At 39.7% G+C, this 25,146-nt stretch overlaps 1 protein-coding gene across 2 annotated transcripts in view; it reads right to left on the minus strand.

The window, feature by feature from the left end:
- ACP3 (acid phosphatase 3) overlaps positions 1 to 22,267 on the minus strand; it is a 59,236-nt gene extending 36,969 nt beyond the window's left edge. For both annotated transcript variants that reach the window (XM_065942352.1, XM_065942353.1), the window contains exons 1-5: positions 22,085 to 22,267; positions 11,449 to 11,544; positions 7,351 to 7,437; positions 6,742 to 6,894; positions 2,285 to 2,383 (exon numbers count right to left, since the gene is read on the minus strand). In XM_065942352.1, coding sequence (XP_065798424.1) covers positions 2,285 to 2,383; positions 6,742 to 6,894; positions 7,351 to 7,437; positions 11,449 to 11,544; positions 22,085 to 22,210 — 561 coding nt within the window. In that variant the 5' untranslated portion in view covers positions 22,211 to 22,267. The remainder of the gene's footprint in view (positions 1 to 2,284; positions 2,384 to 6,741; positions 6,895 to 7,350; positions 7,438 to 11,448; positions 11,545 to 22,084) is intronic.
- Positions 22,268 to 25,146: the final 2,879 nt, after the last annotated feature.

Consider the following 25,146-nt stretch of genomic DNA (forward strand, 5'->3'; position numbering starts at 1 on the left):
TATATTTTCTAGGAATATAAAATTTGTCAATATTAACCCAGATGAATTTCCATAAACTAAACAGAAAGAATTATTAAAGAGTCCCCAACTTCCCCCAACAAAACAAAGCAAAACAAAGCTTCAGGGCCAGATTATTTTATGGGGAAATTCTGTCCAACTTTTCAAGCGTAAGTTATTCTAGTGTTATTTTAACTAGTCTGGAGCATATAAAGAAAAAAAAAACTTTCAAAAAATTTGTGTAAGCATTTATATTGACAAAGACTGGCTAGAAGAGAAAACTATAGTCTGAAGTTACTTTGAATATCAATGCAAAAGGTCTAAGTAAACTATTAACAAATAATTCAATATCAAAATAAAAGAAAGAGGCTTTAATCTAGACATGTAAAGATGGTTCAATAGTAGTAATCTATGAATATAATTAATCTTAGTAATTGATCCAAGAGAAAAGTAACTTAATTATACTAAAAATGTTGAAAAGACCTTTGAAAAAATTAAACACCAGAACTGTTAAAAACACTCAAGAAGACAGGAAAGATAGCCAATTCCTTAACTTGATAAAAGTATCTCTATCTGGTCAAAAGGCCAGCATGTTTAATAGGGAAATACTGCTAAAATCAGGACTAAGACAAGAATGCCCACTACCAATTCTATTACGTAGTACTGGACTGTAAGTACCAGCCAATACACATAGGCAAAATAAGTCAGAAATATAAATATTGGAAAAGTAGAGGTAAGCCATTATTATTTGTAAATGTTATAAACCTCAGACAAATTTAACAGAAAAATTTGTATGAAGAAAACCTTAAAACAATCTTGAAGATAAGAAGAGATAGGAAAATATTTTGTGTTCTTGGAAAGGAAGACTATATAAATTTGCAACAAAGTTTCAAATTCTCCCTAATTTGTACATTTAATATGATCTCAATAAAAACTTCCCTGGGCTATTCTTGTGCTTCCATGGTAGCTCAGCTGGTAAAAAACCTGTCTGAAATGCAGGAGACCCAGATTCGATTCCTGGGTCAGGAAAATTCCCATGGTGAAGGGAACTGGCTACCCACTCCAGTATTCTGACCTGGAGAATTCCATGGACTGCATAGGCCACGAGCCTCACAAAGAGTTGGACACAACTGAGTGACTTTCACTAAAACATTGAAAAGGTAAGTGAAAACACAGCCATGAAAACTCAGAAAAAATAGAGAATGTGGAATGTCCAGCACTTTAGATATTAAAGCATATATAACTTTTAATAATTATAACAGTGTGATTTTGGTTAATAAAATGAAAGAATAAGAATAAAAATTCTAGAAATAGACATATGGGAATTTTAATATAAAATAGTGGGGGAAAAGATGCCCTAGTCAATAAATAGTGACGAAGCCATTAGGTAATCTTTTGGGGAAAAAAACTTCAACAGGATAGATACCTCACACCTAATACCAGTACAAACTGTAAATGGATCCAATATGTAAATATAGAAATGAAGCTATAGAAGAATTAGAAGAAAGCATTGCAGACTTCCTTATAACCTAGGAGTGGTGAAGGCCTTTCTAAATGTGGCTATAAATATACAAATACAGCTGTGTGACAAAACTGTAAATGAGTAGTGTTGTTGTTTTAGTCGCTTCATCACGTCTGAGTCTTTTGTGACCCCCAAGGCCTGTAATCCCACCAGGCTCCTCTGTCCTTGGGATTTCCCAGGAAAGAATACTGGAGTGGGTTGCCATTTCCTCCTCCAGGGAATCTTCCCAGCCCAAAGACTGAACCCGTTTCTTCTGCATTGGCAGGCGAATTATTTAACACTGAGCCACCAGGGAAGCCCCAAATGGGCAAACAAAAAGAGGGTCAGAAAAAAGTGTTAAAATAGAGAGAGATAGCTCCCAAAACTTTATAAAAAGAAGAAAACCAGTACCCAAAAGAAAAATGGCCAGGTGATGTGAACAGAGTAAAAAATACAAAGGGTATTTAACTAGGTGATTGTATCCAAAGCTCACTCATCATAAAAGACTACTACAGCACAATGTTCTATAATAGTAATGATACTGGGTTTTCTTGTCTCAGTTCTGATTTTGGAAGGGATCCTTCTAGTGATATCATCTTTCACTTACAGTCTGGCAAATATCCTCAAAGTTGTCTATGCACTGTTGGGAATACTGTGGATAAACAGGTACTCTTATACTTTTCTAAATTGGTACCTTTTGGAAGGATATTTTGATAATATTCAAATTGTCCCAGAATTTCTATTTCTGTATGCCAGTAAATGACACATTTTTTTTTTTTTTTAAACCTTGTAAGGATGTAGCCTCTTCTGGAATTCTTCTGATATCAAAGTCTCACTCTGAAGTTCTTGAAAACGAGGGCAGTTCCTGAAAGGTAGGTATAGCAACTGAGGAAAAAGAGAAATCATAAGTCTTTTATTAGTCGAAAGAACTAAAGAAGCTGCAGTCATTAGATATAAAGTGACTTGAATAAAATATTCAAATGTGTTTTGAGCTGAATGGAATTCTAAAATTGAGGAAAAAGATACATGATCTTATCTTAATCTTAATCTTAAATAGTAGTTACCCAAAACTCAAAAGCTTTTTATCCCTTTCATAAACTTACCTAAATAAGACTGTGTTATTGGTAAATAGTCTCACTTCTGGTTTCTCTGTGAGATGGTAACTGTTATCTTGCTTCCTTCCGAATCTCTTTCATTTCTAGCACTAGAGACACATTTGTGTACATTCACTCTCTCTCTCTCACACACACACGAGTACAGAGAAATGAATTAGAGGTGCCAGAAAGAATCTTAAGAGATTGATTAATCATTCACTGAAGTAAGTTCTTGCAAATTTTCAGACTGTTAAAATAAGGGAACATACTAAAAACATAGAAAATATATTTGAAAATCTATTATGAGGACAAAGTAATCACCCCTTTAAAGTGAGTCTAAATTTGACAGTCCTTTCTATTTTTAACTATAGTCTATAAGCTGGTAACTTCCAATTTCATTTCATTGCTCTTCACTTTCCATCTGAGCTAGTCCTGTATTTCCAACCCTTGGTGGATATCATTAATTGAATGTTTCTCTTCGTCCTCAAATTTGACATTTACAACCTTGAACTCAGCCTCTTCATTTTGTATTCTCTCTTTCGTTGTCAATAGCAAAATTTATCATCCTGCTTCATAGACTGACTAATCACTTTTGCCTGTCTACTTCCAAAACACAGTTGATTCTTGAACAATGCAGAGATTAGGGCTGCCAACACTTACACAGTTGAAAATCGGTGTAGCTTCAGGATCTGTATCCACTGTTTTGCAGCTGAGACAGTCTACCTACTGTGGGTCATGTAGTTCTGTAGTACAAATTTATTGAAATAATGTGTATGTAAGTGAACCTGTGTAGTTCAAACCCATACTGTTCAGAAGTCTATCCAAAATAGACCCCTGTTCTTTATCTTCATTGTCCCCTCGCAGTCCAGACCACTATAATCTGTGTTTCAACTATCATAAGGGCTTTCTGTGGGATCACTTTGCATCAAAATTCATCCTTCATGCAGCAACTACATGAATACTTTTTAATTTTTCAAAGGCTAATATGTTGAAGCCATCAATCAACTCATGCCATTCTGTAGCTTATAACTTTCACCACCTTTTCATTTTGCTTGGAATAAAATCCAAACTCAGCCCCCAGTGATCTTTCTGTCCTGCTTTCCTACTGCTGCCCCTCACTCACTTGTTTCCAGCATCACTGGGAGCCTCCTTGCTGTACCCTGAACGCACAGGCTGGCAGTCTCTGCAGACTGTTCCCTGAGACATTCCCCTTCTACAGCTCTTCTAGACATTCTGCTCAGTCACTATCACATTACCTTATTTTATTTCCTTCGAGGAACTCATTGCCGTTTGAAATGACTGTATTTATTTACTTCTTTATCATCTATTTCCTATAAAACACAAACTTGAAGACCGCCAGGATCTTGCCTATCTTGTTCATTGCTGTCATCTGTTCACTGTTGTCAAAGCCTAGAACAGGGCCTGACATATTAAATGCTACTCAAAAGTCATTTTTTGATAAGTTGCTTCCTGTCTGTCATTTCTAATTCTGTGTCACCTGGTCATGCTTCGCTTTTCTTTCTCTAATGTCCTTACCATCTACTTTCAGGCCTTCATTTCCTAACTCATGCATGGCTTCAAGTTATTTTCAGAGGCCTCAGTATCATTTCCCTCCAAGTCACTGTCAGACGAGTGGCCCAAAGTACTGCTCTTCATGTGTGTGCACAATACTGAGGTAAGTACAACAGTTTCTTCTACATCCATTGCTTTACATCTAAATTTCCCTGCCTGCACAGGACTGTTCTTTTAAAGGTCTAGGTTTTAATGAGTTACTTAACTTTTCTAGACTTTTGTTTTCTCATCCCACATATTCAAAGAGTCTGGATGAAAACAGAATGATCACCTAAACATCTGTCCAGCATTTTGGAGTTTATAAAGTCATTTCCTTTTCTTAACCAACTTGGTTTTCACAAATCCCTGAAGAAGTTAGGTGGGTACTGGTTTTCCCACTTTATAGAAAAGGAGACTGAAGTACAGGGAAGTAAGGTCAGATATCTGAAGTGGTGGGTGGCTCTCAGACTCAGGTTTTCCCAACTTTAAATTCAACCCTCCTATATCACGCTGCCTTTGTCTCAAGATGATTAAATTTGGATTCTCTAACATGTGCCCAACACAGTTATTCAGTCTTACTTTCATTCTTTCTAGACAAGAACTCTGGACACAGAAGGGCAAGTCCTTTACATTGACTCAAAGCTAAGCTTTGGGGCTGCCTTCTTGTCCTTTTCTACCCTCCTCCAAGGTCTGGTTCAAGTGCTCACTCTGTCCATGAAGGCTTGAATGACTGCCCTTTATAGTTCTAAGTATGACTTATTCTCTGAATTCCTCCAGCATGTGCCGCCTGTTCTTGAAATCATTGCCCACCACCTTGTATTGTCTTCTACATACTTCATATGTGTGAATCTTTTTTCATCAAATGGATTGTAAATTAAGGAAGAGAACTGGTCTCATATTTCCCTTCTATTTCTGTATAGCACTTAGCAGAGTTCTGGGAATAACTTTAGCTGATTGATTTTGTTAAATTTCTTAGATGATGTTAGAACTTGTTTCATCTTGGTGAGCAGGTTTCAGGGGGCCACAGGTGAAGGGGCCATTTTACTTGTTTCTCTCTCCGTCTCCTCTCTCCTTCACTCTCAGTGTTTCTTTCTTCCTCTTCTAATAGCACCTGAATCTCTTTACTATGTAAGTTAACCATTATCTTTGAGGACTAAGGGTTAAATAGCTACCCTGGTTTATACTGGCTAAAGTTGGTGCTTCTGTCCAGTCTTTATGTAGAAAGGCTGTGTGGAAAAAGCCCCCCACCTCCAAACACTGATAATCATGACTCACTTCTGATTCTGTGAAGGAAAGAGGCATAAATAAGTCATCTTGTCTTTTCAGGAAACACTAGAAAATTTGACTGGAGTAGATTTACTTAGAGAGGTTGACAGGGTTAAGGTGTTTCTACAAAGCACTTGGGAAAAATTCTTAAGTCACCGGGCTCAGCAATTAAGTCAAATTTCTTGGAGTACTGACAACGCAAATGTGATAGTTACCTAACCCAGAGGTCACCAGGCAACGTTCTAGATCTGGTAGTCATGCTAAGCCTCAGTCATAAAGAGAGGAGATAGCCATCTTATAATGAGACTCCAGGGGAATTAGGAAGGGTTCCTTGTCCCAGACTACTTCCTTCATACAGTCTTAAATTCCAGACCTGAAAGATTAGTTAGATTTACTATTACTATTGTAAGAGTAGGAATTCCTCTGAAAAGATAACAGAGTTCTTGGTCAGTCCCATCAGTGTAAACAAATTGGGGAGTTTCTCTTGAGCAACTTCATTTAGGCAACTTGGTTATGGTACTGGTTCTCAGCTTGGCTGTCTACTAGAATCATCCAGGGAAAATTTTAAAAACATATTGGTGCCTGGGTCCCACCCTCAGAGATTCTGATGTACTATGGGGTGTGCCCTTGGCGTCAATATTTTTTAAAGTTTCCAGGTGATTCTAATATGCAACTAATTTTGAGAGTGACTAGTTTGCACAAAAGGAAACTACTCCGGAATGAGATCTGTCTGGTTCTAGTCCCAGTAGTGATGTTTATCAGCTGTGTAACTTTGGATCTATTTTGTTCGCTGGACTTCTCTGAGCACTTTTTTCTCTGGCTATAAAAGGAGCACAATAATATTGTCCATTCATGGCTGTTATGAAAGGTAAATATTATGACACATATAAAGTTTTGGCCACCAATTATGCACCCAAATCTTTCTTTTTTTTTTTACCTTAGCTAGGAAAGGGGAATTTCATCAGGGGAGGGATATTTTCTAGGTAGAGAGGTCTTAGGATATTTTGGAGGGAGGAGAACCCTTTGTCGGGCACCAAAAACCTAGGAATTGAAGCAGAACACTGAGAACTGTGTGTGTGCCTGTAAAGGTGAAGAGGGACAAATTGCCAGAAGTTAAAAGAATAGCAAAACAAAGTGAATAATAAATCTCTAAAGAGAAATTCTGTTCCTACTCCCTCTTACCAGGGCTTTCTATGTCCTGTGCACCATTATTTAGGAAAGAATTAAGGCTGCACAGCCCACAAAATGTCCAGACTCCCAAATCTGCAAGTCCTGAGTAGCCTGCCTTCCTTCTTCCAGAACAAATGAAATCTGTTTTCCCAGAAAACTGACCTGATCTTCAGAAACAGGGACTGTGTGCACTGGGATGGGCTGCCAGGGTAGGCTGGGATTCCAGATGCTGATACCCTCTGGGGGAAATAGGGCTGCAAGGTTTGTCATAGCACTCATCAAAGTCCGGTCAATATCTGTGCTTCGAACATGAACCTAGGGTGGGAAAATCAAAGCAGATCCAATTGAGAGGAACTGTGGTTTTCCCTCCACTGTGGAGCTAATAGTATATTTGAGAAATGGCAGGACACTGATACCAAAATATTAGCAGACATGGTAACATCATAATCATAATACCTATTATGGAAAAGACAGTATTATGGGCATGTCGTGACATAAAGCAACCTGGTGCGTCAACAGTTGAAATTGATGAAAGAGATGAATTAAGTAGTGGCTACTTGCCAAGTCAAAATATTTACCATAGGTGTCCATTTTGAACTTACTTATATTCATACTTTTTTTTAGGAACAAAATATGTATATAAAGAGGAGTACATTTGTAAACAAGATATCTGACTTTTATAAGTTCCTTAGGAAATAGGAAACTTTTACAAATACATTATGTTAAATTATTTCAAGGGACAAGGTTCCCACTATTTGCTTCCCAACTTACCTGTTCACGTTTATAAGATTCATTCAAAAAGTTTTCATAACGTTTCCTTATATATTCTCCAAGTTCATAATGCTGTGCCATGCCCAACTATGGGAACAAATAAAAGAAAAACTTATTGAAAGTAAGTTCTGTGAAGCTGTGAGTCTTTTCACTCCTCATTGAATGAGTGAACAATGGTATATTTTAATAGTTTCATAGTAACAACACATTTTAAAATGCAAACAGGAAAAGAGAACTGTAATCTTTAGTCATGACTCCCTGAGAAAACTCAATTCATTCTCATCAGCACTTAACATAGAATCTTGCACAGTTAATAGCTGGTGATTGATTGAATTTAAGTAAATGGTTCATCTCTTTTGGCAGAGCATTCAGTGGGTCATCTTTGTTGGTAGAGAATTTCAAGGGCTGGTTACCTTGTGGAAGAAATTCAATCATCCTATAAGAGGTTAGACTTGATGAATCTAAAGATCACCTCAACCTCTGAGTGAAATAATTTATTGTCCACACAGTTCACTTATGTCTGGTTCATGAAAAGTTAAAGTCTGTTATTCAAAGTGTGGTCTCTGGATCAGCAGTATTAGCATCACTTGGGAGTATGTTAGAAACCAAATTCTTGGGCCCCACCTTTGACCTATTGAACCAGAATCATTGTGGGGCGAGCTCAGTAATATGTTTTTAACAAGCGCATTAAGATTCCAATGGCAGTTAGTCATCGAGAAGTGTTGCCTTAGCTTGATGATCCTTAAGCATTACTGTGCATCAGAAGCAAAATTACATAGGGTGCTTGTTGAAATGCAGATTCCTCAGTGTTTCTGCCAGAGATTCCAGCTCATTGGATCCTGGGTGTAGCCCTGGAATCTGTATTTTGACAAGTTCCCTAAGTGATTCAGGTCTGTGTAGTAGAACACTATGCTTTGGACAATATTACATTCAAGTCTATCTTTAATTCACAGCCTCATCAGAAGAGGAGTCAGAAAAGATGTGGTCAGTGTGGCTTTGGATTGGTTCCACTCACTCATTTACTTGGAGTTGTTCCACTCACTCCATTACACTCCTGGCTACCCTTCTAGATGGAAAAGAAGTAGGAAAAGAATAACGTGTACTTTGAGGTTTGTGAGTTTCCTGAATGACCTGGATAGCTGAAGAAGCAAGTACTTTTGGTATAATTTGTTGTTCTAACCTAAAGCTAACTTTTAAGGAAATAGTCATCTTCTATAGAACAGTAAATCACCTGGGGAACTCATTAAGAACTAAGATTCCCTGACTTCAACCCTAGAGTTTCTAGTTCAGTTGGGGGGGCCAGAGAATTTACATTTTTGACAAGTTTCCAGGTCATGGTGATGTTGCTCATCCAGGGACCATACTTTGAAAACCATTGAACTCAAAAAGAACCATTGTTTTGTCACTACGCAAATTGGAAGTACCTAGTCAAGGGCAATGACAAACCTAGACAGCATATTAAAAAGCAGAGACATTACTTTGCCTACAAAGGTCTGTCTAATCAAAGCTATGGTTTCTCCAGTAATCATGTATGGATGTGAAAGTTGGACTATAAAGAAAGGCTAAGTGCTGAAGAATTGATACTTTTGAACTGTGGTATTGGAGAAGACTCTTGAGAGTTCCTTGGACTGCAAGGAGATCAAACCAGTCAATCCTAAAGGAGGTCAACCCTGAATATTCACTGGAAGGGCTGATGTTGAAACTCCAACACTTTGGCCACATGATGAAAAGTGCTGACTCACTGGAAAAGACCCTGATGCTGGGAAAGATTGAGGGCAGGAGGAGAAGTGGGCAGCAGAGGATGAGATGGTTGGATGTCATCATTGAATCAGTGGACATGAGTTGGAGTAAACTCCAAGAGATAATGAAGGACAGAGAAGCCTGGTGTGCTGCAGTTCATGGGTTTGTGAAGAGATGGACATGATGGAGCAACTGAACAAGTCAAGGGCAGGAATTTGAGGTCCAGAACCTTGTTACTTCAAGAGTGGCCATGTACCAGCACCATGGGCATCACTTAGGAGTATGTTAGAAATGGAGAATCTCAGGCCATGTCAGACCCAATTAATTAGAATCTGCATTTTAACAAGATCCTCAGATAATTCACTTGCACTTGGAAGATTGACAACACCAGGAGAAACTGGTGGCTGGTCAAGAGAATGCCAGAAGAACCCAGGCAGATTCCACAGTCTGGAAGAAGTTTTTAATTTTAGTGGAACATTACAGCGAGGGAACCAGAGTCTTGAGAGAACCATAGATGCCATGAAGCAGCCCTGCATTTTAATAACCCTTCTCTTTTTCAGGAAGCCAGAAGTTATGTAGGCTATGGTGGGAAGAGCTCTGATGGGAGCCAGAAGATGCTGGCCTCAAGTAGCCTCTTTGAGTTTTCTCCTCATTGAGATGATGCAGTTAGGACAGTAATTCTCAGCCTTCACTACACACTAGATTGAGGAGTTTCTAAAAATCCCACTGTCCAGTTTGCATCCTAGATGGACTAAATAAGGAACTTCCAGGCAGACAATAGTATTTTGTACAACTCTCCAAGTAGTTCCAATATTTAGCCAAGATCCAAGACCCATTAGTTTAGGGTAGATATTCAACTCTAAACATTCTATGATATTTTCTGAATATATTTAAACAATATTTTGGTCAGGAAAGAAGCAATATATGTGGCTTTGTGTCTCCAAACAGAAGGTTAATCCTGTGCAGGGCACTGGAGCATGACCACAGATGTCTTTGTTTCCCAGTTCACCTTCTTAGGTGCTCTTTAGGAAGTAGGGCTTCCTGTGTTTAACTGATTACTTTTAAGGAAGGTGCAATCCCAATACATCCATCTAACAAAAATCAATTTTAGCAATACTAGTAACAAAGGAATCGAGTTTTCCTAACTCTGCTGATTCAGAATTATTTTCTACTTTCTCAGGTGGAGCCTGAGAAACTCACTGGCTGGCTTATAAGCAATTCTTGGCTCTCTTCAGCATCTTTTAAGTTCAAGTATTCTTCTGTTATATGCACAATACATCATGCAAAGTGCCAGGCTGGATGAAGCACAAGCTGGAATCAAGACCGCCAGGAGAAATATCAATAACCTCAGATACACAGATGACACCACCCTTACGGCAGAAAGTAAAGAGGAACTAAAGAGCCTCTTGATGAAAGTGAAAGACGAGAGTGAAAAAGCTGGCTTAAAACTCAACATTAAGAAAACTAAGATCGTGGCATCCAGTCCCATCACTTCATGGCAAATAGATGGGGAAACAATGGAATCAGTGACAGACTTTATTTTATTGGGCTCCAAAATCACTGCAAATGGTGACTGCAGCCATGAAATTAAAAGACGCTTGCTCTTTGGAAGAAAATTATGATCAACCTAGACAGCATATTAGAAAGCAGAGACATTACTTTGCCAACAAAGGTCTATCTAGTCAAAGCGATGGTTTTTCCAGTAGTCATGTATGGATGCGACAGTTGGACTATAAAGAAAGCTGAGTGCTGAAGAACATTCATTGGAAGGACTGATGCTGCAGCTGAAACTCCAATACTTTGGCCACCTGATGCAAAGACCTGACTCATTGGAAAAGACCCTGATGCTGGGAAAGATTGAAGTCAGGAGGAGAAGAGGATGACAGAGGATGAGATGACTGGATGGCATCACCAATGTGATGGACATGAATTTGAGTAAACTCCGGGAGTTGGTGAGGGACAGGGAAACCTGATGTGCTGCGGTCCATGGGGTTGCAAAGAGTTGCACACAACTGAGTGATTGAACTGAACTGATTCTTCTGTTGTCCATGCACAACTCATGCTTTAATAAACCCAACAGGAAATCCTATATATATCAAAATTCTATATATTTCTATAATTCTATATAAAATTCTATATAATTTTCCTACAGTTACTAGTCACTAGGGGTGACTTGATCATGATAAGAAATTGCTGAGCACAATCAAAACACATTTTACACCTTTCAGATTCCAGGTACCTGTGCAAAACACTTTCCCAGATTTGAGTAACTAAAGTAGTTATACAGTTTCAATATATTATAACAGTTCCACCGTTTCCCTTGAGACTCATCAGAAACCTTTAGATGAAAATCCAAACCTGAGTGAGTTGACCAAATCCCTGTGGCCATGAGGATTCCTTAATGGGATCGTTAGGAAAGGTTTCAATAGGACTTCGGTCTCCATGCCTAAAAACCTGAAAATAGATTGAGATAGTAATGTTACTAGCTTAGGTGTTTTGCCTCTGTTCATTGTGATAGAGGGCTTCCCTTGCGGCTCAGCTGGTAAAGAATCCACCTGCAATGCGGGAGACCAGGGTTCGATCCCTAGGTTGGGAAGATCCCCTGGAGAAGGGAAAGGCTACCCACTCCAGTATTCTGGCCTAGAGAATTCCGTGGACTGTATAGTCCATGGGGTTGCAAGGAGTTGGACACAACTGAGCGACTTTCTTTTACTATTTTTTTTTGTGTGTGTGTGATGGAGGTTTCTTATAAACCTCTGGTTCTCAACATTGGGTGCTCACTGGAATCAACTGGGGAGTTAAAAAAATTCTAAGGACTGGATTCCTCCCTTGTGATTTTGGTTTAATTAGTTTCGGATGCAGCCAGGGCATTAGAATTAAGAACTGCTATTCTTAGGTTAAGAACTGCCATTCTAAGTTTACCAACACTTTTCTAATAGCTCATCATCTTGTTATTCACATTACCAGAAACACAGGAAAACTGTTAGTGAACTGTTATTGTTTCAAGTAATGTGAATGAGAATGATGAGTCATTAGAAGTCAGGTGACCCACACGTGGAGAATGATTTGTACTTCAGATAGGGCAAGAGGGTAAACAAAGCTTAGCAAGATCACTTTATTACAGACAAGCTCTGATGAGAAATATCCCTTCCCTAATTAATAGTGTTAACATTTTGAAATATAATAGTAGCTTTTAAATGCTACACACAGTTTGTGACCATCTTTGGCCAATGATTTATTAGTTTTTAGGAAGTTAAGGATTAGAAAAGCTACTTCTCAACACTTTAAGAACATACTTCTGGATTTGTGTGCATGTCATCATGCTTGTTTGCACATTTTACTCTTTGGGAGGGTAGTCTGGACTTTTGAAACCTTGGTGAGTGAAAATTGCCCAGTCATGTCCGACTCTTTGCAACCACATGGACTATACAGTCCATGGAATTCTCCAGGCCATAATACTGGAGTGGGTAGCCTTTTCCTTCTCCAGGGGATCTTCCCAACCCAGGGATCGAACCCAGGTCTCCCACATTGCAGACAGATTCTTTACCAGCTGAACCATAACGAAAGCCCAAGAATACAGGAGTGAGTAAACTATCCCTTCTCCAGAGGATCTTCCCACCCAGGAATCAAACCAGGGTTGAAACCTTGGTACTTTGATTTTAATATGCTTTCTGAATAGCATATCAAACCAAACACAAAGCTATTTTATAAGCAAAAGATAAGAAAAGAAAAACTCAACAAATACAAGATGAAGTCTGCACTAGTGTCAGCGAACATTTTTAATACAGAGGAGGTCTGCTTAACACCTTGCATTCTCTGAGACTTCCTGCCCTGGTCACGCATACTACCTGGCTAACGTGATCTGTTGAAAAGAAAGTCAAGAGGCTGCTCTTTTGAAATCTTGTAAAATAGTTCAGCAGACACACAATAAGAAACAGACTCAGAATTTAGTCATCTTTGAGATGGGATTCCAGGAAAAGGAAAAGGAGGGAGGCTTCTAAGACCTGGGTTGTGTCTCTGGTGTCTGAAGAAAACTTACCTTTTGGCCATCTGAATTGGTAAGAAATTGAAATCTCAGTAGAACAGGCTATGGCAAACAGAGGGACAATGGTGTGGTGGATCTTAAGAAACTATTTTGGTCAGGTAAGGAATTATTGTCATGAATGGTCCCTTAGCTGTGTATTCTCTGATGAGCACCTACAGTTACTAGTTCGGGGTGACTTGATCATGATCAGAAATTGTTGAGGCTAATCATTAGTGCTTTTCTTTCCACAATCAGAAGACATTTTATACTTTTTAGATCCCAGGTACTTGTGCAAAGTACTTGAGGGCTTCCTTGCTGCTTCAGACTGTAAAGAATCTGCAATGCAGGTGACCTGAGTGGGGAAGATCCTCTGGAGAAGGAAAAGACATGTCACTCAAGTAGGTATGGAGAAGTCTATGGACAGAGGATCCTGGCAGGCTATAGTCCATGGGGTTGCAAAGAGTAGGACATGACTAAGCGACTAAGACTTTCCCAGATCTGAGTAACAAAATTACCATATGGTTTCAATGGATTATAAACTCCACGTTGTTTAGTTTCTAGTTTCTCATCCTTAGCACAGTCGGCATTTTGGCTGTGGAGGACTATCCTTTGCATCGCAGGGATGTTTAGCAATGTCCCTGGCCTTCGCCCACTGGATGCCTGTAGCATTGCCCAGTTGTGACGTTGCCAAATGTCCCCCAGGGATGAAAACCACCCCTAGCTGAGAGCCACTGAACCAAAGAGAAGTTGGATGAGAGACACGACAGCAAAATAAGTTACAACACTTCCCACCAGCCTATAATCACAATAACTCAACAATTTTAGAATGCTTGCTTTTCCTAGAAGCTGTGCTTCTCATATATCTAATCCTCTCATCAATTCTACAAAGCAATTACTATCATTATCTTCATTTCACACATCAGAAAACTGACCTTAGTTAAATGACCTGCCCAAGGTCACATGGTGCTTAAGTGGTTGAGCAGAAATACAAACAGGTTTTGTGAGTCCAGCACCAGCTTCTGAACCCACATAAGAGGCTCATTTCTCTCTGCTCTAACATGCCTCTTAGCCTTCCACCAGTGGAAAATCTGGGACCTGCTGCTTTTTTATGAACTAAAATTAGAAACTGTGTGTGTGGGGGGGGGGTGGTGGTGGTGTTGTGTTGCATCAGAGGAAACCAAAACCTTGATGTAAGAAACATCCTCAAACATTTTTTAAAAGATAAATCTGAGGATATGCAACTAAATGACAGAATGGCCTGGAGAGAAAAACAAGTGTGGTATCCTTAGACGAGTATCTTAAAGAGCAAAGCTGAAATAAAACCATAAGATGTGGGCAAGCTTTCCTGCTCTGTTTTATAGGTCAGGAATAATTGTACTCCCCTACATTTCAGTGGCTTTCCAGGTGGTGTGGTGGTAAAGAATATGCTAGCTAATGCATGAGAAGCAAGAGACGTGGATTCAATCCTTGGGTGAGGAAGATCTCCTGAAATGGCAACACACTCCAGTATTCTTGCCTGGAAAATTTCATGGACAGAGGAGCCTGGCAGGCTCCATGTGGTTGCAAAGAGTCAGACATGACTGAGCACACATGCACATTTCAGTAGGTCTTCAGGGTTTCTGAGGTAGTGGCTCACACATGCTATGAGCTCTTTGGAAGGGGTGTTCCACAGAAACACTTAATGAAACATCTCCCACCTCCAGTGCTAGAAATCAAACTGTATATGTGTGTGTGTGTGTGTGCGCGCACACATGTACACACCTGTCCCTCAAGCACATGAAGGTGGCATTCTCGAGCTTCTAGAGTTTCTTCACTTTACCTGGAGACTTTGGACTATGCTCAGGCATTTTTTTTTAAGTCTGTGGCAGGGCAATCTTCTTAACTGCTGCCCTGCCAACATTTATATCCTCTGTTCTCAGTCCAGCAATCACACTCTATCAAATCCTTTAGAAGCCTAAGACTACTGGTACTACTATACTACTGGTACTGAACCTACTGGTACTGCAGTAGGACTATTTGCAGTACCAGTAGCAATTACAAAAGGAAGACATCCAGGATAATAACAACCCCTTTTGTTTGTGTTTTCATGGTTTTGTACAACTCTTTCCCCTCCCATCTCTTTTAATTCTTACAACTCTGTGAGGACAGATTGGTACTATTACTGCACTGAAAAAATAAGAAAAGTGAGGCTTAAAGAGTTGAAATAAGCCATCCAGATCTCTTGCCTTCCTCCCATGATTGCTAGCCCATTGCTTTCCCCACCATATCACATTTACTTTACGCTTTTAAATCAAAGGGGAATTCCTTAGTAGCTCAAATGGTACAGAATCTGCCTGCAATGCAGGAGATCTGGGTTTGATCCCTGGATATGGAAGATCCCTGGAGAAGGGCTTGGCAACACATTCCAGTATTCTTGCCTGGAGAATTCCATGGACAGAGAAGCCTGGTGGTCTATAGTTCATGGGGTCACAAAGAGTTGGACACAACTGAGCAACTTTCACTACTACTACTAAATCAAAGGTAACTTTTTAAAAAGAACCATGATTTGGTACCCATGTGACTGATCCTGCTCCATTGAGTCTGTTGACCAGATCTGGTGCACTGTGTATAATGTGGAGACCCTAATGACTGGAGGACATCTTGTCTAGTCCCCCTTCCCTGCCATCAGTCAAGAGCTCTTTTAAACTGTAAGTCAGAATAGTCTCTTGATTGCTTTAGAGCCCTCTAATGTCTTCTCATTCTATCACACTTTTTTTTTGCAGAAAATTAGAAAAATATACACAAATAGAGATTTTTATAATGAGTCACTATGAATCCATCACTTGCTCCAACAACGACCAGCTCGTGTGCGGCCAGTCTTGTTTCATGTACTCCCACTGACTATCAGACATTGTATCATTTCCCAGTGCTCTTTGCATAAAATTCAAAGGCCTTACCATAGCTCACTAGACACTACCTGATGTGGTCCTGCCCACCGCCATGTTCTTCCCTTACATTTTTGCTAAACATGCTTAGCCAGAGGAGACTCTGCTGTTCTTTCCAGTACATTAAGTGTGTTCCAGCTTCAGGGCCTTCAAGTTCTATCTTTCTGGAATGTCCAGCTTTGGCATCTCCTGACACATTCACTTGGTTGCTAAGAGAACTTGGCTTGTGGCATTAAATTCCACTTCCTATTTTGTTAGGTATGTTCCAAGTCATGAAAATTTCTTGATGCATAAACCTTGCCATGAAGAAAAAGTTTATTTAATTTTCTTCTTTCAGGAACTGAGAGATAACTCCTTTGGTAAAGAGAATTAAAAAGTGAAAGACTTTGGGTAGAAAGGAATGAATCGAGTAAATGAATGACACTTCAGAGGTAAGAAGGGAAGCCAACTGCTTCTTAAGGGACTCAGGGTGGGAATGCACCCTGCGCTTTCCATGAGGAAGGCTGAAAGGCCTGGCATGCTAATGGGATGTATTTAGGGCCCAGGAGGATACAGAGCCTACAGGAGAGGCTGGGGGGGATGAAACTGTATGTTAAACTGAGTGGAACTGCATGACATCTCAGAAAAGCTGTGGGCTTGAGTTGGTTAGACCTGGATTCAAACCCCTGCTTTGTCAACACCTAGCCAGGTGACCCGGGGAAAATGATTTAACTTAAACTTTTTCATGTCTCGATTTCCCTCTCTGTAAAATGAGATCATTACTTCCCATACAAGAGGATCATGAAAATTAAATGTGTAATACATGCAAAGCTATCATCATAGTACTGAAAATGTAGAATCCATTTAGTACATGAGATCCGTTATTGTATTTGTTACTATTATTTTGGTTATTGTTGTTACATTATTCAGGCTTTAACTTAGCTATCCACTGTATCTCCTTTCCTGCTGGCAATAGCAGGCAGCATATTAGGGCAAATGAGAACTACCCATTGAGTAAAGGGAAGTAGTCCTCCTTCAAAAAATATTTCTATTAATTTCTACTAATCTCTTCCCCACTTTTATTTTCCTGACTGTGAAGAATAACTATTTCTTCTTTTGGATTTAAGACATGTTGAAAGCTTTCGAGAGCCCATGGTGGCAACCTGGCTGGCTAAAATGACTTGAGCCCAATATAATGTCCCTGATCAGCTCATTACCCTGAAAATTTGCTAAATACATTGGCATAAAAGTGAGAGAAGCTCATGTAAGTAAACTGAAGTGGCTTCTTACTTGTCCTAGTACCAACCCTTAGTTCAGAATGATCTGTACAGAAAATGACTCTGAAGGACCTACAGGTTCCCTGGATGGCTCCACTGCTTTTCGGCCCTGGCAATTAGGGGGCCACAGCACAGGGTAGAGAGATCAGAGGTCTGTCTTTGAGTTGAGACTGGAGCCCTGGTTTTTGTTTTCCAAGAGAGAGTTTATCTTGTACATATGTCTTTTATAAGCCAACCCACAAGTAGGAGATGCACCACCAGACAGTTGCAGCACCCAGTGTACCACAGAGAAGCCCCAGATCCTTCCCATTTCTGTTGTGTAATACCAAGATGATATCACAGGCCTTACTGGATCATTTGGGGGATTCAAAATACAAAGTGCAAGGAAACTGGCATCTAGTGAATGCTTATAATTTGGTAGCTGTAACTGTAATTTTTACTTTAATGGAAGTGAGAAGGAGGTTTACAAGCTTTGTGAAGCTCCTGCCTGTGATCAAAGGTACTGTTCAAACATGGGCGGTGAAGATGACAGCAGATAAAAGGGCAATTGTAATCCAGTCTAGCAAAAAGTTAAGCAGGAACTGTGTGTGTACCAAAAGTTAAGAAGGAAAAGACCTGCAGATCAGCAGATTAGTAAGTCAAACAATGGTTGAAATGAGTAAAATCTGTTTAACTTGTCATGTTTTAAATATATACTTTTTCCAGTTTTTACTGGGCCAGGGACCTAAATCTGGGAAGAAAACGGATCAAATTTAAAAGCAAAAGGACATGTAAATATTTTATCATTTGAGAAAAAAAAGAATAGAGAAAAAATTGACATTTTAATCAACTGATTATATGAGCATTATTTTTAAAAAAATGAGAGAAGCTCATGTAAATAAACTGAAGCAGCCTTCAGTTTACTGTTAAAAAAAAAACCACACATGAGGTAATTGAGGATATATACAGTATATAAATAGTCAACACAATGCAGTAGTTGCAAACTTTAAGGCATTTACCAGATTGGCTTCTAAGTACTTTTGTATATTAACTCAAGCCTCACAATAACTCCATGAAATACCATTATCTTACTTTTACTGATGATGAATCTAAGACACAGGTAGGTTAAGTTACTCATCTGAAGTCCCACAGCTTGGAAGAGGTTGAGCTGGCATTCAAACCCCAGTGGCCTGATTCATGAGCCTGCAGTTTTAACCACTACATTGTATGGGATTGTGTAATACACAATACTGTAAATTTCTTTAATATTTACATCCCTTTATTATTTTTTTTGCTGGATCATGCAACTTGCAGGATCTATCCCAACAAGGGACTGAATGCTGAGACCTTGGCTATGAAAATGCTGAGTCCCATCCACTGGACTCCCAGGGAATTTCCTCTCATATTTCTTTTCAAGAAGTTCAAATGTTTAATGCATTTCATGTACCCTGTCTCCATGATGTCATCATTTTCCCAACAACCAAAATTAGAAAACAGGGTCATTTTGACTTCTTTCTCTTTCTTAATATACACAGTCAACCCAAAGATATTCTTCTGCCTTCACAATTTTTAAAACAAATTGATATTTTTTCCTCCAATTCTATTGCTTTCTGATCTAACTGGATCCTCATTGTGCTCTTTCTGACCTTTGGTAGTATCCCCTGTCTATTCTCCTCTCCAGTTTCTCCCCTCCTCAAGCTGTGTGTGCTAAGTCACTTCGGTCATGTCCAACTCTTTGCAACCCTGTGGACTGTAGCCTGCCAGTCTCCTCTGTCCATGGGATTCTCCAGGCAAGAATACTGCCATGCCTTCCTCCAGGGGATCATCCTCACCCAGAGATCGAACCCACATCTCTAATGTCTCTTTCAGTGGCAGGTGGGTTCTTTACCACTTTGCCACCTCGGAAGCCCTCCTCAAGTGTACTTACACACAGATGTGTATCTCTCACAAGACAAAACACATTAGAATTCACAGGTGGTAGAAATTGAGTGCAAACACGGTAATCTGTTAGCCTAATGTTCCAGCGGACATGATAACTATATAATATCTTCAATTCTCCTTGGTGAAAAATGATGGTCAAGTAGAACCTTTAAGGACATTATATTGGAATATTAAAGACTGCAAAATCCCACATTTAAGAGACTTTTAAACACAGTTTAATTCACATTTTCTTCCCCAAACTGATTTGACTATAGAAACCTAATTTTTTTTTTTTAAATCAAGCAAGACCTGTTAACAACTTGTCTAACTAGCATTCCACTAGCACTGGTGAACCTGTTTCAAAAGAGCACATGGTGACTCTGTTCATGAGAGAACAAGAACTGGACAGTTTCCTGCTATTTCTGCCAAGAACAGTTTTTCAGAATTGAGGAAGATTTATTTTTCTTGGCTTGCAGTGGAAAACCACTGCTGAATATGTGTGAAGCCAACACACAGACCTTGATGGGGAGGCCTCAGCTCCACGTTCTGGGTTAGACACACATGGCAGGAACAGAATGTGTCTAGTGATTAAGGGCAGGTTTTTGAAATCACACAGCCTGGGTTCAAATCTTAGCTGTGTGGCCATGAGCACGTTGCTTAATCTCTTTGTGCCTCAATTCCTTCAACTATAAAACAGGGTTAATAAGGTTTTTACGAAAACCTCATAGAACAGTTCCCGGATTTAGCAAACAAAAATGTAGGATGCCCCAATATTGCATGTAAACATATGCATATTAAAAAAACTATTTGCTGATTATCTGAAATACAGATTTAACTGGGCATCTTGTTCTCTGGTACCCCTATTTTATAGGATTGTTGGGAGGACAATGTAACATAATTCATATTGAAAGTCTCATTGAGATTTTTGTTTGCTAAATCTGAGAACTGTTCCCCAGTGGCTCAGTGGTAAAGAATCCGCCTCCAATGTAGGAGATGTGGGTTTGATCCCTGGGTCGGGAAGATCCGCTGGGGAGAGAAATGGCAACCCACTCCAGTATTCTTGCCGTGGACAGAGGAGCCTGGTGGGCTACATGGGGTCACAAAAGAGTTGGACGTGACTTAGAGACTAAACAGCAACAACAATCTTTCTTTCACTCTGGTTCTCCTAATCATTTTTAGGGAATTCCCTGGGTATATAATCGAACCATTTATAGTCAGATATTTTCTATAATCTGTAAAATGAATATAGTGATATCTTCTGGTTTAAGTCCTTAGATATAGTTTTATGGCAAAGAAAAATGTATTGTTGCCTCAATCTACCATTAATGGAAGAAAGCTATGGTAGGCAAAATTGTTAACATTAGTCTTGTATAGTAATTGTTAAATCTTTTAGCTCCAAGAGAGCTAACTTTGTAAGCTTTTTCTTAGGGAAGAATTAACTTGTAGTTCCTGAACACATGTTAACCAAGAATGGAGGGGGAGAAAGGAAACCTACAACAGTTTGGTAGCCAGGGAAACAAGCCTGGGCTGTTGTGAAACATGGAGGAGAGAATGGACCAGATGCAGTTAGGTGCAAGTTCACTGTAATATCTCGAAGAGGATTATTACCCCTCCTCCAGCTTGTCACAGTGCAATTTCTGCAGATATAAGTAAAAGTCTAACTCACATGGATTTCCCTATATAAAGTACACAATGTTATAAAGACTTTCTTTTTCAATGCAAAAGCCTGAATTCTGTGAATACTGGTGAATCTTTTGTAAATAAATTGATGATATGTTCCTCTGGGTCTCTCTCTCTCATTGTTGAATCATGACCTAGTAAAGATTTACTGGATGAAGAATCTTGATTTGCAAAAGCATATGATTATGAAATTTTTCTATAGAAGGGAAAGAAAGAAGTTCTGAGTACAGCAAGCTGAGAAAAATAAGAATTCCATGTTTAATTTTTAAGTAAAAGGTGACCTCCCTTGAAAGTACAAAAATAAGCTTTGGATATTATTTCAGGAAAAAAATGTACTTATCAGCATACTTCTACTCTATCAAATGAAAAGATGTGATAAGGAAAAAAGATGGAGAGAGCCTATAAAATAAACGGAGAGGGTCAGAGGCAGAGAGACAATGAGTGAAACAGGAAAAAGAGAAACAGAAAAACAGAGATAATCAAAGATCAAGACAGAAACCAAGAGATATAAAATAATCAATTTCAGGACTGTTAGTAAAGTGGTTAATCCCCCTTACTTCACAAACTCTCTCCCTATCTCTTTTTTAAAATGATGCCAACAGTATATTTTCTCTCCTTGGCAACATCCATTAGCCTCCCCATCCCCCATTTCTAACTTGTCACACTTCCTAACATGTCACATGGGTAGGGAAAAACATTATTATAATGATCAACCATATCTGTTTCAGGAAGTTATCCTAGAATTCTTGGGTTTTACTTTCATGCTTCAAAGACTGCTTGTAAATATGTTTTCTAATTTCCTGATAAACAAAAAGGGAAGAGGTTATTAAATTGAGAAAATGACAGTTTTTTGGCTTGCCAACAAATAATCATTAAACTGAATGAAACCAGTCTAGCTACTGGTGCTAAACAGACCTAAGGGAGGCACCCCCTGGTCTCGTGTGGCTATCAAGAGGAAAATATTTAAGGCAGTTGTAAAGTAAGTTACTAGGTAAATAACATTGGCAAAGTAAAAAATATCCAAACCAAACAGGCTTTTGTTAGGACACGTTCATTCTTCTTTACAAGGAACTTGCAAAACTTGCTTATTCACTTTCTGAATTGGGTCTCTGGGAGACTATACTAGGGTAAAATGAAACTGGCACTCGGTTTTCAGACCCTGTTGGTAGCAAACAGATTTAAAGGAAAAGCGATGAGAGAAGTCTACTCACCAGTGTCACAAACCTTAGTTCCTTGGCTCTCACTCCTTGGTCCAGGTCCGGCAGGAAGGAGAGCAGAAGGAACAGGCTGAGGCGAAGGCTTGTTGCCCTGGCCGTGAGGAGGGCAGCATTTCTCATCCTGGGGAGAGCTGCTTCAGGCTAGAGTTGGGACGTGCTGCTTCCAGGGCAAAGCCATCAGAGGGGAAGCTATTTAACCAAGGGATTGAAAGGGAAGGAGGAACTGGGAGGAGCTAGTCTCCAGGTAGCTTGGGGAGGGATTTAGCCTGTGTCTGGTCAGATCATTTTTGGCTGAGTGTTAGAATTCATGGTCTTCTGGACTTAAGTTAAAATACTGAGGCCCAGACAGGCGAGAGCTGTCGCTCAGGGTCATAGAGCACGTGGCTAGATTTCTTTTCTGACTTATCTTTATCCTTTCTTTAGGTGGGGTGTGATACAACATCTGCTTTGTGCTATCACTTGGGAAAGGATTAGACCTCAACTTTGGAAACCTTAGGTTAGTGATTCCTAATCTTTTTGGTAACAGAATTATAGGGAGAGAAATATGGAAAGAACTGCAGATACCAGCATATTTTGGGTATATTCTCCAGGCCAAAGACGGCTTTCTTCCCTAAAACTCTCATGTAACCTACTTTTAAGTTGAAGAAAAGTAAGAGCAACTTTGTTTTGAGAATTTTTAGTCACACTTTAAGATATTTGGGGCTCATTTGAGGTATCCCAAAATTAGGATTAGAAGTACCTTTTCTAACCTGACAGTTTAAAAACAACAACAAACTAACCTAGAGTTAGGTCTGTTATTAGTCACCAACTCTGACCGGGAGTCATATAGTCGGGGTGAGTCACAGCCTTGCTTCTCCAGCAGTGATCTAATCAGGGATGCTATGAAAGAGGATAATCCAGGCTGAGGGAATTTAGATTTCCTTTTTTCCCAACCTGTCAGTCCCATACAGGCAAAAATAGGACATTGGTGCAGAGCTGCCTGTCAGGATGCCCCCACCCCATCAGCAGAGAGAACACCTCATTTTCTGGTACAGTGCACTGGGGAGACCTCTGTCATTATGTGATCATAGTCTGCTGTAGAATGTGGCGAGTGGGAGAGCTGTTGCCTCTGCTGGTGTGGGGAAATATGTGTGGAGAATGAATGCATCTGTGGTTAGGGATTGACATTTAAGGGAACTTGTGACCCTCTCTTTACCATTGAATTCTCCACGTGCCAGTCCCCACTGTCATTTTTAATGTATGAGATATTGAGGAGATACATGCGGAGAAAAGGAGATGAAAATTGAAAGGTTGCCCAAGTGGGCAGAGACAGAGTTGCCACATGGATTCCTGCTGTATATTCCGGGCAACCTGAGAAAGGAAGCTCCAGCACCTGCTGATGCCTACTTAGTTCTGAACAATGTGCCTTCAGTTGTGCCAGATACTTGAATCTGTGCAGTGCCGTATTTTCTCAAGAATCAGCCAGTTCTTTGTTCTCCTATCTTCTTCCTTGTCTCACCCTTTGATTGCTGTGTGCATGTGTGCTCAGTCTTTCAGCTGTGTCTTACTCTTTGTGACCTTATGGACTGTGGCCTGCCATGCTCCTCTGTCCATGGGATTCTCCACAAAAATACTGGAGAGAGTTGCCATTTCCTCTTTCAGGGGATGTTCTCAACCCATGGATCGAACCCACATCTTTTGACTGTTACCTGGCATTATTCTGACTATAGCCTTCAGGCTTTCTGATAATGGCTCTGCTTCTTTAACCTATCTGTGCCATCTTGTGCTAGGTTGGATAAACTATCTCTCACCCAGACCCTACTTTCACTGTGTCACCTCCTCTGGGCTCCTTTTAGCCTTCCAAGTAAGAATGAGAACAGCAGCTTTTTATAGAAAGGGACAGAAAATGGCTGCTTGAACTGAATACATCTCAACTCAAACTTAAGTCAAGTTGGAGTACATGAATGGCTTTTCTTTCTACTCTATTTCAGTCATCATCCTAACTTCTACTTTGTTCATCAAATTATAAATGGAAAAGATAAAATATGTAATTCTGAACACCATGAAGTTGAGTCAGAAAGATGCTCTAAATTCAGATGGACTTCATTTTAGAATTTTCTTTGGTCTCCTGAACCTTAAATTAATATGACCTTGTAAAGACCTAAAAATTCATCTGGCATAAACATATGGATATGGTATTATTGAAAGTGAGACTTGAAAAAAATTCTGGGATGTCTTTATTGACATCCCAATGACATGTCAATCATGTTAGTGTCAATGATTAGCAGAACTTACTGGCTAAATCACTTTTTTCCCCTTGTGGTACTTCTTTTATCATATGTAAAGTGTTCAAGCTCTAATTGATTCAGTGTGAGGAAGTTCCAGGTTGGGCTCATTGGAAAGTAAACTTCCTGGTGGAGATTTGCATATAGGAAATTTATTAGGGAGTGCTCTCAGGATCAAAACAGGAAGGGGAGGAGAAATAAACAGACTTGGGAAGAGGGAGAAGGCCTCAGCTGACCATGCTATGAATTCTGAAGTTGGATGGCCTTTTGGAGTTGTCCTGAATTGGTGCGAGGAAGCCAGGCTTTTTACCTTGCATTAGCCAGTTGTTGGAGGCAGGGGTTCTCAGCAGGGAGGATGATTGTGGGTTGAAATGACTCTTTTATAGTGGCAGTTCTCAAAGCAGTTGACAGCTGAGTGATGTCAGACAACAAATTCCCAAGAGCTTGGGGAAATTAACTCTTCAGCTCACGAAAGGAGTTCTGGGTGGTGTAACATAGAATCCATGACAATGAACAAGTTCTTATAGGAAAAAAAATTCATGATCCTTGGTAGATAAAAGGCTATAAAAGCAGTAAGTTGACCTTTGATAGTAAGAGTCTAGTTGGAGTTGAGATCCATCAATAGGTGTATTGGTTGGTCCCAGGTAGGACTGCTGACTCTCTGACTTGTTGTTTAGTCACTCAGTTGTGTCCAACTCTTTGGGACCCCATGAATTGCAGCACACCAGCCTTCCCTGTCCTTCACCGTCTCCTGGTGAAAAGATATTATGTTCATTGAGTTGGTGATGCCAT

Source organism: Muntiacus reevesi, chromosome 8 (assembly GCF_963930625.1).
Source record: "Muntiacus reevesi chromosome 8, mMunRee1.1, whole genome shotgun sequence".
In the NCBI taxonomy this organism is placed as follows: domain Eukaryota; kingdom Metazoa; phylum Chordata; class Mammalia; order Artiodactyla; family Cervidae; genus Muntiacus; species Muntiacus reevesi.